This window comes from Pteropus alecto, unplaced genomic scaffold (genome assembly GCF_000325575.1).
Source record: "Pteropus alecto unplaced genomic scaffold, ASM32557v1 scaffold388, whole genome shotgun sequence".
NCBI classification, from domain to species: domain Eukaryota; kingdom Metazoa; phylum Chordata; class Mammalia; order Chiroptera; family Pteropodidae; genus Pteropus; species Pteropus alecto.
In genome coordinates, this window is record NW_006441398.1 from 308,530 (window position 1) to 323,011 (window position 14,482).

General features: G+C 49.9%; 3 protein-coding genes across 3 annotated transcripts in view; 2 read left to right on the forward strand and 1 right to left on the reverse strand.

The window, feature by feature from the left end:
- Nucleotides 1-2,253, forward strand: part of CALR (calreticulin) — a 3,455-nt gene extending 1,202 nt beyond the window's left edge. Inside the window, exons 4-9 of the mRNA XM_006918741.3 lie at nucleotides 250-344; nucleotides 433-642; nucleotides 724-837; nucleotides 926-1,069; nucleotides 1,624-1,716; nucleotides 1,809-2,253. Of these exons, the coding sequence (XP_006918803.1) occupies nucleotides 250-344; nucleotides 433-642; nucleotides 724-837; nucleotides 926-1,069; nucleotides 1,624-1,716; nucleotides 1,809-2,009 (857 nt within the window). The 3' untranslated portion in view covers nucleotides 2,010-2,253. The remainder of the gene's footprint in view (nucleotides 1-249; nucleotides 345-432; nucleotides 643-723; nucleotides 838-925; nucleotides 1,070-1,623; nucleotides 1,717-1,808) is intronic.
- Nucleotides 2,254-4,321: 2,068 nt separating this feature from the next.
- On the forward strand, nucleotides 4,322-10,042 carry RAD23A (RAD23 homolog A, nucleotide excision repair protein). The gene is made up of 9 exons (XM_006918742.2): nucleotides 4,322-4,501; nucleotides 5,872-6,033; nucleotides 6,201-6,382; nucleotides 6,522-6,577; nucleotides 6,711-6,838; nucleotides 7,112-7,190; nucleotides 7,314-7,447; nucleotides 9,026-9,190; nucleotides 9,280-10,042. The coding sequence occupies exons 1-9, from the start codon at nucleotides 4,430-4,432 to the stop codon at nucleotides 9,391-9,393; spliced, it is 1,092 nt and encodes a 363-aa protein (XP_006918804.1). The 5' UTR covers nucleotides 4,322-4,429; the 3' UTR covers nucleotides 9,394-10,042.
- A 479-nt stretch (nucleotides 10,043-10,521) lies between these two features.
- Nucleotides 10,522-12,599, reverse strand: GADD45GIP1 (GADD45G interacting protein 1). The gene is made up of 2 exons (XM_006918743.3): nucleotides 12,214-12,599; nucleotides 10,522-10,882 (listed from the first exon to the last, which is right to left on the reverse strand). Exons 1-2 carry the CDS (start codon nucleotides 12,561-12,563, stop codon nucleotides 10,564-10,566), a joined length of 669 nt encoding a protein of 222 aa, XP_006918805.1. The 5' UTR covers nucleotides 12,564-12,599; the 3' UTR covers nucleotides 10,522-10,563.
- Between the last annotated feature and the right edge of the window lie 1,883 nt (nucleotides 12,600-14,482).

Genomic DNA, 14,482 nt, shown 5'->3' on the forward strand with positions numbered 1-14,482 from the left:
TGTTGGTTTGAGGCTGTTAATTTGTGTGGTTTTATTATGTTATTTTCAATTTTACAAGTGAGGATACTGAGTTTAGACCATGGATTTTATTTTAAGGCTCCACTCACTGCCTCCTAGAGATAAGATCTGAATCCTGTCTTTTAAGTCTTTACAGATCTGAGTTTAGGAATCAGGTCTTCCTTTTATAAAGAGTTGGGGGGGGGCCTGGCATTGGTGGACAGGCAGCCTCTGGATCTGCTTCTCACCTAGGCCCTGACATCTGTGGCCCTGGCACCAAGAAGGTTCACGTTATCTTCAACTACAAGGGCAAGAACGTGCTGATCAATAAGGACATCCGTTGCAAGGTGTGCCTGGGGTGGTGACAAATGGCTGCCTGGGGAGGCTCAGAGGCCATCCTGGTGGGCGGGGCCACTCACCTTCTTCCCTCTTCAGGATGATGAATTCACACACCTGTACACACTGATCGTGCGGCCCGATAACACCTATGAGGTGAAGATTGATAACAGCCAAGTAGAATCAGGCTCTTTGGAGGACGACTGGGACTTTCTGCCACCCAAGAAGATAAAAGATCCTGATGCTTCAAAGCCCGAAGACTGGGATGAACGAGCCAAGATTGATGACCCCACAGACTCCAAACCTGAGGTTGGTACTTGCGCAGGGACTCTCCACCATGGAAAGGTGGTGGACAGCTGAGCTGCCTCTGATCTTCTGGTATATCCTCAGGACTGGGACAAGCCTGAGCACATCCCTGACCCCGATGCTAAGAAGCCCGAGGACTGGGATGAAGAGATGGATGGAGAGTGGGAACCACCAGTGATTCAGAACCCAGAATACAAGGTGGGTCTGGGGTTTCTAGCAGGGCAGATATGCACAGTGGAGCGCATGCTGACCTCCGCTCACCTCTAGTTCCCTTCTCCTTTCGCAGGGTGAGTGGAAACCCCGGCAGATAGACAACCCGGATTACAAGGGCACTTGGATCCACCCAGAGGTGGACAACCCTGAGTATTCTCCTGATAGCAACATCTATGCCTATGAAAACTTTGCTGTGCTGGGCCTAGACCTCTGGCAGGTGAGACATGGAGGGAACAGGAGGATCCCTAGGGGACCTCAAGTGCTCAGGGTCACCCAGGAGGAAAGGGACAGGGGTAGGATTCAACCCTAGGTAGGTCTGACCCCCAAATGGTGCTTTTTCTGAAGAATTTTCCTGGTCTGTCTCTGGAGTTCTCACAGCACGCTCTTTGAGGTTCTATGTACTATGCTAGGCACTCCCCCAGGAACTTTTATGCGAATCAACTCATTAACCGCCCCCAACAACCTAGATGATTAGATGGCCCCATTAGAAAATTGGCTTCGCTGACATACCTCTCGTGCCTAGGACAGTAGTAGGTGCTGGGAAAATATTTGAACCAAGGGGTGAGACTCTGTTATACAAATGAAGAAACTGAGGTGCAGAAAGTCACTAGCCCAGAGTCATATAGGCAGGAAAGGGCAGAGCTTGGGTTTGAACACAGCCCGTTTTTTAACAGCAGTGTTAAGGCTGTGGCGTTGTACAGTGGTTATGAAGCCCAAGGCCAGGGCCATGGGATGTCCCCTCTGACCACCCCCATCCACTCCCACCATCAGGTCAAGTCTGGTACCATCTTCGACAACTTCCTCATCACCAACGACGAGGCGTATGCTGAGGAGTTTGGCAACGAGACGTGGGGTGTCACAAAGGTGGGGCCAGGGTCCAGTCTTCCCAGTCCTGGACTGGGGCGGGTAGGGCTGCTGGGTGGAAGCCAGACCCTGAGTGTGTGCTCTGTGTGCAGGCGGCAGAAAAGCAAATGAAGGACAAGCAGGATGAAGAGCAGAGGCTGAAGGAGGAGGAGGAGGACAAGAAGCGTAAGGAGGAGGAAGAGGCAGACAAGGACGATGACGAGGATAAGGATGAAGATGAAGAGGACGAGGATGATAAGGAAGAGGAAGAGGAGGAAGATGCTGCCGCTGGCCAGGCCAAGGATGAGCTGTAGGGGCCACACCGAGCCTTCCAGGGCTGGACTGAGGCCTGAGCGCTCCGGCGGAAGAGCCAGCCGCGCCAAATAATGTCTCTATGAGACTGGAGAACTTTCCTTTTTTTCAAGCGGGTTCACATTTGGGGTGGATTTTTTTTGTTCCCCGCTTTTTTTTTTTAACTGATGTTTTGACTGATTTCTCTCCTTCAGCCTTCACCCTTGGCCCTCATCTTTCTTGACATATTTGTCTTTCTCTGTTCCCTTTTCTTCTCAGATCTTTTAGTTCCCCTACAACCTGAGGGGAATAGGGGCTATCGAGGAGAAGCCCCAGGCCCAAGATTCCATCTACTCTCCTTGCTGGATCCCAAATTGGGGGCGGGGGCAGGAAAAGAGGGTGGTGCCCAGCCTCCCAGCACTGAAGAAGAATGAGGCCCGAGCTCTGTCCACCCACCCCAACCCTCACCCCCTCCCTTTCTCCCCTGCCTCCAAGACTGCGCCGCTTCTGGGTGGGGCAGTGGGTTCCAGCTCAGCTCACACTGAGAATGTAAGAACTACAAACAAAATTTCTATTAAATTAAGTTTTGTGTCTTCTTCTCATGTCTTCTTCTGGGGGAGGGTACACATTAGGGAACCAAAGGTGGCCTTTTCTTAGGGGATGTCTCTTGAGTAAGGCTTTTTTAAAGTGTTGGTCAAATGTCCCATAATGTTAGAGGCCTTTATTTACCCCCACAAAGCAGTCGAAGAGAAAGTAAATGCATTAACAAATACTCTCATGTATTACTGAGTCCTTGCACTGGACTGGTGAGTTTGGGTTCTACTACCAATTCAGTTTGATGGGAAGACAAGTCCAGAACTTATGAGAGGTGGGTCAGGGATTTAAACCCATACCTTAAGACACCATTCATACTGTATTTTACATGGAACATATTTATCTCTATACCTATAATGGAGCAAGACTACATAGAGCCAATAGCACAATTTAAAAATTTTAATAACACCCAGTGGTAAAAGCTATTAATTCCTGGCCTAATTAAGGAAATAAGATATATAACTTACCAATGGTCTAAGTGGCTAAGTTGGAATTTAAATTTCTTGAAGGGGGAGGTAACCCCAAAGGAGGGTGCAAAGGTTGAGTTGGTGCAGACATGGTGGCAGAGGTGGTCTTGGGCTCTTGAACGGGCTAGGCCTACTCTTTTGGGGTCCACAACACTGCCACTGAAGTCAAATAGGTGATCTGCAGCTGATGACCTTATTGTAGGAGAAAGACAAGTGGACTGGTCTATCCTGGTGAAAACTAGGATCAGGGCATGCAGTGAAGGCAGAAGCAGCAGGACCTTGTTACAGCTGGGCATTGCCTGAGTTGTCAAGTGACTGGTGCCAGGCCTAGGTGAGTGCTTGGATGGGAATGGTGAGAAGAGTAGGTTTGGTGGGAGATAATGGTCAGTTCAGGATCCTGGGCGGGGTAGGGGTCTCCACCCAATAGCTGGGAGATAAGCCCAGCCTAACCTCCATCCAGTCCCCCCAAACACCCTCTTCAGCTTTGGCCAGCAACCCCCAAGTCTTTGTTCTTTGGATGTCGCCTGTGGCCCAGCCCCACCCCTCTGGGAAGCTTCCTGGATTGGTATGGAGAGAATTCTGTAGTCAATGTAGAGAAGCCTTAAAGTTAACATTTTAAAATACTTTTTGGGTCAGACTGGTATAGTGGCACGAACAAAGTGGTTAGGGAAGGAGTGGCAAAGATGGGAGACCTAAGAACTTGAACTGTAGGATCATTCCAAAAAATCCATCTCCCTCAGAAATGAATGAATGAGGCCACAACATGGCCCCTTGTTCTTGCTTTCACAGTCAACTGTGTCTTTTAGAATTTTCATTTTTTTTTTATTGTTGGTGACCTTTCAAATATCTTTTCTAGTCTTGAGTAATTTCTGCTTTCGGGGCCTGACAGGGTTCCTGCCAGAGTGGCTGGACCAGAATAAAACTCAGTTGGAACGTGCAAAAAAGTTGAATAAATACAAGTATCTATAACGAGCACATGAAAATTTTTGTTCAACGTTGTAAAGAAACGAAATTCATAACAAAGTAAAAGGGGGTACTTCGGAGCCATTTTGTGGCCGCATGACGTCACCGCTAACGGGCATGGCGTCACTTGTAGGCAGTCACGTGACGGGTGTGCGCATTTAGGGACAAGCACCCTCCCATTTTTGCGAGCAGAGTTTACTCTGCGCACGCCTGGCCCGAGGGCGTTCTCGTGCGCATGCCCACGAAGGCCTTCGGGGCGGGGCGCGGGGGCGCGCAGGTCACGCGTTCTGAGAGTGGACGCGCGCAGCGCCTGCCCCGGAAGCGGTCGGCGCGCGGCGCGGCTGGGCGCTAAGATGGCGGCGGCGTGAGTTGCATGTTGTGTGAGGATCCCGGGGCCGCCGCGTCGCTCGGGCCCCGCCATGGCCGTCACCATCACACTCAAAACGCTGCAGCAGCAGACCTTTAAGATCCGCATGGAGCTTGACGAGACGGTGCGAGCCAGGCTAGAGCCCGGGGGCGGGAGTGACGGGTGCCGGGGCTGGGGTGGGGGCGGGGAGGCCGGGATCCCGGCGAGAGGAGCTGGGAGGTTAGCGCGGTTCGGGCCCAGCTCACCCCTCCCAACCTGTCTGACATTCCGGGAGACCCCTTCCCCCCAATGGTCCCCGGCCTAGTCCCTGACCGCGCTCAAGGGTCGTTCCCCGGACGAAGCCCCACCCCCGGAGCGCCTGCCAGGCCCCGGCTCCAATGTCAGCGTTCTCGCGGGGTGCGGGAGCCACAGGCTCAGATGCTCCGCTGGGCCGCGCTCTCTGGGACGGGGCGCCTGGGTTCCCAGCTTTGCAGGCATCTCCGGACGTTGGTGGCCAAATCTGGGAGTAGTGGCCCGGGGATGCCGACTGATGATGGCAGCGACGATAATGATAATTGGTCTGAGTTTCAGTGGTCCGTATTTGTTGGTCGTTTGTTCTTTGCTAATCGCTGAGGGTTTTACTTTTGTTATCTTAATAAATCTTCAAAATAAGTTTCTCATTTAGGGGCTGACTCCCCACTTTACAGATGCGGAAACCTAGAGTTAAGGAACTTTTGCCACAGTTACCTACAGCAAGTAATGGCAAAATTAGGATTCAAACTCGGTTCTCCCTTATGTTAGAACCCATGGTCTAAATGTTATTGTATCTTTTTAGCTGAAAAGAACTTAGGATCTAACAAACGTATTAAGTGCCTACCTGTCTATTGACAATTTTTTGCACGACTACCCATGATAGAGACATTGACGTACACATTTTGTTGAAAAGGAAACAGGTCTTTTGACCTGCTCAACAGTTTGACTTTGCGGAAGTTACTCAACTTCTCAGTGCCTCTATTTTCTTAAATATGAAATGAGACTACTAGTATTTATTCCATACAGTTATTGTGAGGCTTTAAAGGTGTGGTTCGCATATATTAAAGATGGCTCTATCCATTTAGATGCTCTCAGTAAAAGCTGATTGCTATCTGCAGTGTGGAATGAGACACTCTTCTACTTCTCTTTATCATGTCTTATTTTTCATAATACTTTACATTACCTGAAGTTTGTTTCTTTTTCTTTCACGTGAGTGTCATTTATGAGAGCAGGGTCTATGTTTTGTTCCTTGTTTTGTCTTGCTTTGTCTTCGCTGAAGCACTGCCTGACACATTATAAGTGTTCAGTAAATACTCATTTTGAATGTTGGGATGATCAAATGAACTCAAATTTAGCATGCTTGAATATGAATCTAGCATGCTTGGCTTCTTTGTCATCAGGGCTTGCAGCCTTCCCCCTCCCCCCACCCCCAAGCTAGAGGGGAATGAGAATTTTGGGTTTTGCAATGACTACTCTCTCTAGGTGAAGGTGCTAAAGGAGAAGATAGAAGCTGAGAAGGGACGTGATGCCTTCCCCGTGGCTGGACAGAAACTCATTTATGCTGGCAAGATCCTGAGTGATGATGTCCCTATCAGGGACTATCGCATAGATGAGAAGAATTTTGTGGTTGTCATGGTGACCAAGGTGGGTGAAGTGTGCTGGTTGGGAGGGTATGTGGATTAGTTAGAGAGCTGGCAAGAGCCTCTGTGCCTTGGGGAGATTAGCCGTGAACAGGGCGGGGTTAAAACGTGGCTGGATGTTGGGGCTTGATAGGGATACTGAGGCCTGCTCCCTTATTCTGGGTGTCACAGGCTAAAACCAGCCCAGGCACATCAGTACCCCCAGAGGCTTCACCCACTGCTGCTCCAGAGTCCTCCACGTCCTTCTCGCCAGCCCCTGCTTCAGGCATGTCCCATTCCCCACCTACCGCCAGAGAAGACAAGAGCCCATCGGAGGAATCGGTCCCCACGACATCCCCGGAGTCTGTGTCAGGGTAAGGCAGGGAGCAGCAGCCCCAGCTTGGGCCCTGTCCTCCCAACACATTGCAGCACCCACATATGTGGCCCCATGTACCCAGGGGGAGGGCAAGCCGCCAGAAGCCAGGGTCCGATTTCTCTCTCTTGAATTTGCAGCTCTGTTCCTTCTTCAGGTAGCAGCGGGCGAGAGGAAGACGCGGCCTCCACACTAGGTGGGTGGGTGGTCCCTGGGGCAGAAGTGACTGGGTGCCCCAGCCATCAGATGGGCCTTGTGTGGGTTCGGGAGAGCCTGGGTGCTGCCCTTTCCTCTCCCTGGTGACCCAGGCCTTGCTGCTCCCTCCACAGTGACTGGCTCTGAGTATGAGACGATGCTGACGGAGATCATGTCCATGGGCTATGAGCGGGAACGGGTCGTGGCCGCCCTGAGAGCCAGCTACAACAACCCCCACCGAGCCGTGGAGTATCTGCTCACGGTGAGGTGGGGCTGCTGCCTCCTTGGGAGGCTTTCAAGGAATACCTGGGCTTCAGCACCCTGATGGGTGGTCAGGAAGACAAACCCTGCCCCCCGAAGCCTTTGGGTCATGGTACCAGCCAGGAAAGGCTTCTTGTAGGAGGCCAGACATGGGCAGAGAGGTGGGCCCGTGGAGGGCGGGGCTGACGTCTCACCTGTCTCCTGCCAGAGCTGAGTGTGCAGGAGGGAGGCAGCGGGTGGTCTGTGCATTAGAACTAAATAGGACCCCTGACAGGGAATTCCTGGGAGCCCCGAGCCAGAACATGGTTCTGTCCAGGAGAGCCAGGTGTCCGAGCAGCCAGCTACAGAAGCAGGTGAGTGAGTTGGGAGGTATGCATGTGGGGTTTCTGCTGTCAAGACATGACTCCTCTCCCTCCCAGCCCCCACGCTTCTGGGAGCCCAGCCTGGGGTCTAACCACCTGCCTTTCTCCTGTCAGCGGGAGAGAACCCCCTGGAGTTTCTGCGGGACCAACCCCAGTTCCAGAACATGCGGCAGGTGATTCAGCAGAACCCGGCGCTTCTGCCTGCACTGCTCCAGCAGCTGGGCCAGGAGAATCCACAGCTTTTGCAGGTGTGGCCCTGGGGGTAGAGGGAGCCAGCATGGACACCACCTCCCTTCCCCTGTGAGAGCCATAGCCCCTAAGCCTGGCCCAGCACCGTACATAGGTGTTCCACTCTACTTGGAAGGTGGGACTAACGACAGCCCTCTGCTGCTCCCTGTGACCTGATGACCTACACCATTTTATGTAATCCTCCCAACCTCTCTGAGGGATGGGTGCTGTTAATGCCTTTGTGGAAGAAAGCACTAGAGGCTTGGGCAGTGGGGCATCTTCTGCCTCCAATCTCTGTGTTCTGTGCTCTGCCTTCTGTGTCTTGTGACTCTGACTGTGGCTTGGCTCGTAAATGTTCACAGAGTTATATGGCAGTGTCCAGGATCGCTGTGCCCCAGTTGGCTCTGGGACCATGTTCAGCAAGATCCAGTCCTGCCTTGGAAGGTTCCTAGGCAGAGGGATACTGGCTCCTGGGTGTGAGGAGACCTCTGGGTCCTCTGTGAAGGCTTGCTTCTCCTGGTTTAGGAACCAGTGTCTATTGCTTTCCTCCCCACTTCTCGGTCCTTTGTGGGCTCCTGTTCATCTCTTCTAGATGCTAGGTACTTTTTCTATACCCAGTTTTCCCCACATATTGTCCTGGGGCCTTCAGTCTGTGGTGACCCCTGGTTGCCCAGACCTCTGGATGCCATGCTCTTTTATGGCTGATTTGTCACCTCCATGAAAGTGCTTTACAGACATCTAAGGTTTCAGAACAAACCTCTCAGTTCTCTTTGGCCCACAAGGACTAGCCTAGGGTTGCTTGAGCCCTAGGCCCTGGAGGTCTGCTGGCGTCATCCATCATATGTCATTTCTGTTCTATTTCTGGAACATCTCAGTCAGCCCAGCCCTACACTTCATCTCCATGGCTGGTACCTCATCTCATACCTGGTTGCTTGGCAGCCACTGCCCAGGCTTCTACTTCTTCACAGCCTCCATGCTCCATTCTCCATTAGGAGCTAGAGTCCTGAAAAAGCACTTTTTTTCTTTGATACAAAAAGTGTCAGATGTACACAAAAGTCTGAGAAAGTTGTATCAGAACTCCCAGAGGCAACATCCAGAGGGATTGTTTTTAAAAGGTATACAGATTTACCTATTACCACTGTGGTATCCCATCTCACTAGAAGGCACTAGAAGAAAATAGGTAAGGTTCCTGTCCTCTCTGATCTTATTTTCTGCTATTTTGTCCGTCTCTTGTTTACTTGGTTTTGCCACTCAGATCTTGTCTAAGTGATTTGCCAGATGCATCCCTATCCCCGGGCCTTTGCACTTGCTGTTTGTTCTACCTGGAGGAAACTTCCCTCTCTCCTGGCATGAAGTGTCTTTCTTAGCCCAATGTCTGCCCTACTGTATGCCAGGCCCAGTACTTACATTGTAAATGTCCATTTGTTTAGTTGTTTATGGTCCATCTCCCCACTCTGGAACATTGGCTTCACCAAGATAGGGTCTGTGTCTACTACCTGAGTTGATATTTGGCCTGAATAGGCACCCTCTAAACGTTTGCTGAGTGAATGAAAAAGTAAGGTCTGTGGGTCACTGTGCCTTGCTCTCGTTTCCCACAGCAAATCAGCCGGCACCAGGAGCAGTTTATTCAGATGCTGAATGAGCCTCCTGGGGAGCTAGCAGACATCTCAGATGTGGAGGGTGAGGTGGGTGCCATAGGCGAGGAGGCCCCGCAAATGAACTACATCCAGGTGACGCCGCAGGAGAAAGAAGCTATAGAAAGGGTAAGAGGACTGGCTGAGGGGCAGCCCAACTACTGAGGTGCTGAGGGCGGGCTCTCACACCCTACTTATACCTGCTCATCTTCCCACAGTTGAAGGCCCTGGGCTTCCCAGAGAGTCTGGTGATTCAGGCCTACTTCGCCTGTGAAAAAAACGAGAACTTGGCTGCCAACTTTCTCCTGAGTCAGAACTTTGATGACGAGTAATGCCGGGAGGCCAGGCTGCCTACCGCCCCACCCCTAACCCCAACTCCAAAAAAGTTTTATAAAAGAAAAAATATATATATATATTCATGTTTATTTAAGAAGTGGAAAAAAATCAAAAACCTTAAAAAAAAAACAGAAAAAAAACACCTCAATTTCCACCCTCCTCAAATGGCCCCCATTCCCATCTTGGCCTGAGAAGACCTGGGCCAGACAGCTGTCCTCCCATCCCCCACCCCAGCCTGCTTCAAGGAGCTGGCAGGACCGGAGGTGACAGATGGGCCCCTCTTGGCCTCTGTCCCAGCTCCCTGCAGCCAGATGGAGAGGCGGCTGCTTGCTTCCCCATCCCCCAAAGCCTGAGACCACCCCCACCCTCTTTCAGGGTGACGGGAAGCCAGAGCCCCAAACTTTGATCCTCCATTGGAGTGGTCCAAATCTTTCCATCTGGGGTGAGCAGTCAGAGACCCAAGTCCCACTCTGCAGTCTGGTCTTGGCTTCCAGCCTGCATCCCTTCACTGGGGAGGAGGCGGCCAGGTTTGTCCTAAGGAAGGGGTAACATCAGAGCTGTTCTAGAAGTCAAGGCCACCCCCACCCCAGAACAGAACCGTGTCTCTGATAAAGGTTTTGAAGTGAATAAAGTTTTAAAAGCCCATCCTGTGGTCTGTGCCTGCTGGGGCTTCCCACTCCAGCTCACTTGGCTCTGGGGGCTAGTTGGGCACAGGTGATATGGGAATGCCAAGGGGCAGAATGGTTTGTCAGCTTCTGCAGATTGGGGCTCCCAGTGTATCCTCCTGCCTTGGAAGCTGTCGCATTCCCAGGCAGTGGGCCCCAGCTCCAGCTTGGCCTTGGAAGGTCTGCTTCTCCCTGCCCCCCACCATCATCACCAGTCTGTTTTGGCTACACTTTTTCCCCTGGTAATTGGCTAATTACTAGAGATTAATGTTGGTAAACAGAAGCCTCCTTGTCGTCTGCCATCTGCTCCTCCATTATTTCCCCATTGCATACCCCCTTTCTCTGCCCCTGAAGCCCCAGTTAGTTGGCATGGCCTAGAGTCCCCGAGTGAGCAGAGCCAGGGAAGGGTGGGGGCCCAGGGATGGCCACATTGAGAGAGGACGCAGAGCTCTCCAGGGGTGGAGTTGTCAGGCAGCAGGTTTTATTGAGAAAGAACAAAGCTCAGGAGCTGGGTGGCACAGAGGCTGCTGGGTCCTGGGCTGCAGCAGCGGCTATTGTGGCAGCTCGTGCCTCCTTCTTCTGTCTTTGTTTTTCCTCCTTGAGGCGCTTACGCTGCTGCTTCTCCAGGTCCTGTAGCAGCTCCTGGAAGCGGGCACTCCTCGGGTCCACGTGGTAGCCCAGGCGCTCCTGGGCCTCAGCCTGCAATCGGGCCCGCCGCTCCTTGTCTGCCTTCTCCTTCTCCCTGCGCTCCTGTTGCTGCCGCTGCCAGTTCTCAATCATCTGTGGCATCTTAGCCATGCACTCTGCAATGAGCTGCTCCCTGCAGGGAAAGGAGGGTGGGCAGTGAGGGCAGTGACACCAGCCAGAGCAGCACCTGTCTACCCACATCCCACCCTCAAGTCTTTGCCTACATCTTGCCTCCCAACTCCTCTGTGGAGATGAGAAGCTGGTAAGACTTATCTTAGCCATTTCATGTCAGAAAAAGTCCTTGACAAGTGAAGAAACAGGCAGAAGAGATGAGCTAACATGTATGACCTTGAGCATGAGAGAGCCAAGCCCCAGTAACCCCCAGGAGCAAACTCCAATATTTCACCAGGTTGTCTATTGAGCCATCTGAGTGCTGGGCCATTCCTGGCAGCTCACTCCATCCCACAGACATCACTGAGCACCGACTATGTACCACCGGGCCCAGTTCTAGGCACAGGAGTGAAGGCAAATGAATTGGACCTTTCCCTCCAATCCTATGAGTTTGTAGGTATCAGTTAACAGCCCATATTAAGGGTTAGAAAGATGAAACTGGAAGAATTAAAGCTACACGACAGGATTATTCAGCTGGGATGGGGCAGAGATGAGAGATGGTTTACGAATTCCCAACTCCACTGCTCACTGAGTGAATAGACTGGTGGCTCCACCTTCCCAGGCCTCAAGTTTCTTTTTCATCTATAAAATGAGGGTGATCCCATTTGGAGCTGCTGTGAGGTCAAGGACGTTAAACACCAGGAACATGTGTGGCCTGCTCCCTGAACTTGCCTGCTTTGGCTGGCCCCTCCCAGGAGGTGGCACCATCCTGATTCCCCTGGTGTGTTTCCTCCATCTATCAAGTCTAATCTTTGAGACCTGTTTCTGCGTTCCACCTCTGCCCTTGATTCCAGACCCCATCACTTTCCACTCTTCCCAGTCATTGATAGCTTGGCTTCACATTCAAAGCTCCGCCTTTGCACCAAGCTGTTCCCTCTACCCAGAACACTCTCCCTAAGATCTCCCCATGTCTACATCTGGTCATTCAGGTCTTTGCTTAAACATCAAGTTTAAGTCCTAAACCAAAGACGCTCTCCGGCACACCACCAAGTTTTATCTTCCTAATGGTTCTCTGTCGCCATTTGAAATGATCCTCTATTTTGTTCCCAGCACCTGGTACAAGGCGGCCTGGCACACAGTAGGCGCTCAGTAAAGATTTGCTAAACGAACTGATACTCAGAAGTCTATTTTGCAGCTATGTAAGCATGCATGTAAGTCTACAGTATGTAAACTGCTCCCTCCCATAAGCGCCCGATGGAGTATGCACCGTTGGGGTACAGTTCACCCACTCGGCCCTCCAGCAACGGAGGGCGCTGCCCACAACCCGGAGCCTGCCCGACCGCATGCACGCACCTGGCCTGACGCTTTTGCTCCTCAGCCAGCTGTTTCACCCGCAATGACTCCTGCATGGCCGCCAGGCTCGGGTGCCATTCGCGCTCCTCAGCTTCTAGATCGCGCAGCTGTTCCTGCGACGGCCACAGCGAACCGACGGGCACCCCGGAGGCGGCGCCGTGCCGCGCGAACTGCTTGGCCGCGTAGCGCGGACCCAGCTGCCAGCGTGGAGTCAGTGGGTCTTCCGGGTCCGGCCACCAGGGCCTCGGCGAGTGGCGCGGGGGCGGCGGCGCTCGGTAGCCCCGGGAGCCTGGGCCCAGCGTCGCCGCCAGCCCAAACAGGGGGCGCGCCTGCCGCACGGGCGCCGCCATCTTGGCTGTGCAGGGTCCTTGAGGGCCGGCGGGGCTGGCCACGACGCTGCCTGTGCGGGAGGTCCCAAGGGGGCGGCGGGACGAAGCGTTTCCCTGCTGCCTCAGTTCTTCTGTGCAGTGGGGAGAAGAGGGATGTAATATATTTTTTATACATCTTCAAGTATAATTTAAAATGATATTTTAACACTTATTTGTTAAAACGGTATTTTAATTTTGAATATTTAGCATTTAATTTTTATGTTAAATTTATTTAACATTTATTTTAAATGATCTTTTGAATATTTAGAACATTTAAGTACTTCAATTTTAAACAATCTACATATTTTATGTTTTAATTTACATATTTAAAATCTAAAATGACGAAATATTTGTTTTATTTTAAATGTATTTAAATATTGTTCATAACATTTTCTGCTTTATTTTATGCTTTTTAATTTTTAAAATCTTAATTATACATTTTATTTTAAATAATTACTTAAAACCTTACCTAGATGTTTATTTTAAATAAATATATTTAAAACATTTTTATGTAAGTATTAAGATATTTATGTACAAATATTTTAAATTTTATTGTAAATAATTACTTTATGCCTTTTGTTTTTTTATATTTTAAAATGTTTGATCATGGTGCAGAAATTAAACAGTATTTTTAAAAAACAATTTTTAAAAGCCTTAAAAAGGTAGGAAATTCTGACTCATGCTACAACATGGATGAACCTGGAAGAAGACATTGTGCTGAATGAAATAAGCCAGTCGCAAAAAGACATATATTGTATGATTCCACTTATAAGAGGTCCCTAGAGGAGTCAGATTCATAGAGATAGAAAGTGCCAGGGACTGGGGGAGAAGGATGGGGAGTTAGTGTTTACTGGGGACAGTTTCAGTTTGGGAAGATGAACAAGTTCTGGAGAAGGGTCGTGGTGATGGTTATAGAACATTGTGAATGAATGTGCTTAATGCCACTGAACAGTACACTTAAAAATGGTTAAAATGGTAAATTTTAGTTATATTTTATCACAAAAAAATAAAGAAAGAAAGAATGAAAAAGAAAGGAAATTGCAGTTCCTTGGTAAGCCAGGAATCCTGGACAAGAATGTTTGTAGTTCATAGAAGTACCATATACATCATATATATCAGTTCAAAGCTGGAAATAACCCTCACTCTGGTCCATCCAGAGTAGAAGGGAGAGCTAAATTTTGATGTTTCAGCCAACAATGCTACACAGGAATGCAAGAGCAGAAATTACAGCTGCTCATAGCGACATGGATGAGTCTCAAAGACATATGCAACAAAGGAGGTAGGGCCAAACTATTTCTTTTCATTCTAGAAGTCAGGACCAGACTCCTCTGTTGGGCATGAGAGGGGCATCTGGGTGGTAGTTCCATTGCTGGGAGGGGAGGTTCACTTTGTAACAGGTCATTGAACTGGGCAATTGGTTCTTTTTGTTTTTCTCTAAGTGGACTATATTCCGTGTTATTTCTTGATCTGAGCTACAGTGACGCCTGAGTTATAATTATTCTTTAAGCTGTAAATAACTGCCTATGGATTGTGCACTTTCCTGTAGATTTATTATATTTCACAATTTAAAAATGGAAATACAAGCAACAAAAAGGATTACAGTGCGCGGTCTTACTCCCCCACCAGTCTCTCCCTCTCTGAGCACTCCCCCAACTTGTTTTAGTTTCGTATCCGAGAGAGTATGCAATAAAGCATATCAGAATGCTTTATACATTCTTATTTATAGTGTTAATAAATTATTTCACAAGGACAGAGGAAGTACAGTCACTTATGCCATCACTCAGGTTTAACAAATATTAACACTTTGGCTCGATTGCTCCAGAATCTTTTTTTTTTTAATTCCTTTTGATAAAGCTTGACCCTTACCAAGAAACCCTCCAATGACAGTAAGACCTCCATCT

Bases quoted from the DNA above. Each gene is read 5' to 3' on its own strand.
- RAD23A (XM_006918742.2), top strand. From the start codon at position 4,430: ATGGCCGTCACCATCACACTCAAAACGCTGCAGCAGCAGACCTTTAAG. The intron at 6,034-6,200 runs GTGGGTGAAGTG...TGGGTGTCACAG, and splicing joins TGGTTGTCATGGTGACCAAG to GCTAAAACCAGCCCAGGCAC. The intron at 6,839-7,111 runs GTGAGGTGGGGC...GACCCCTGACAG, and splicing joins CCGTGGAGTATCTGCTCACG to GGAATTCCTGGGAGCCCCGA.
- GADD45GIP1 (XM_006918743.3), bottom strand. From the start codon at position 12,563: ATGGCGGCGCCCGTGCGGCAGGCGCGCCCCCTGTTTGGGCTGGCGGCG. The intron at 10,883-12,213 runs GTGCGTGCATGC...CTTTCCCTGCAG, and splicing joins GAGCAAAAGCGTCAGGCCAG to GGAGCAGCTCATTGCAGAGT.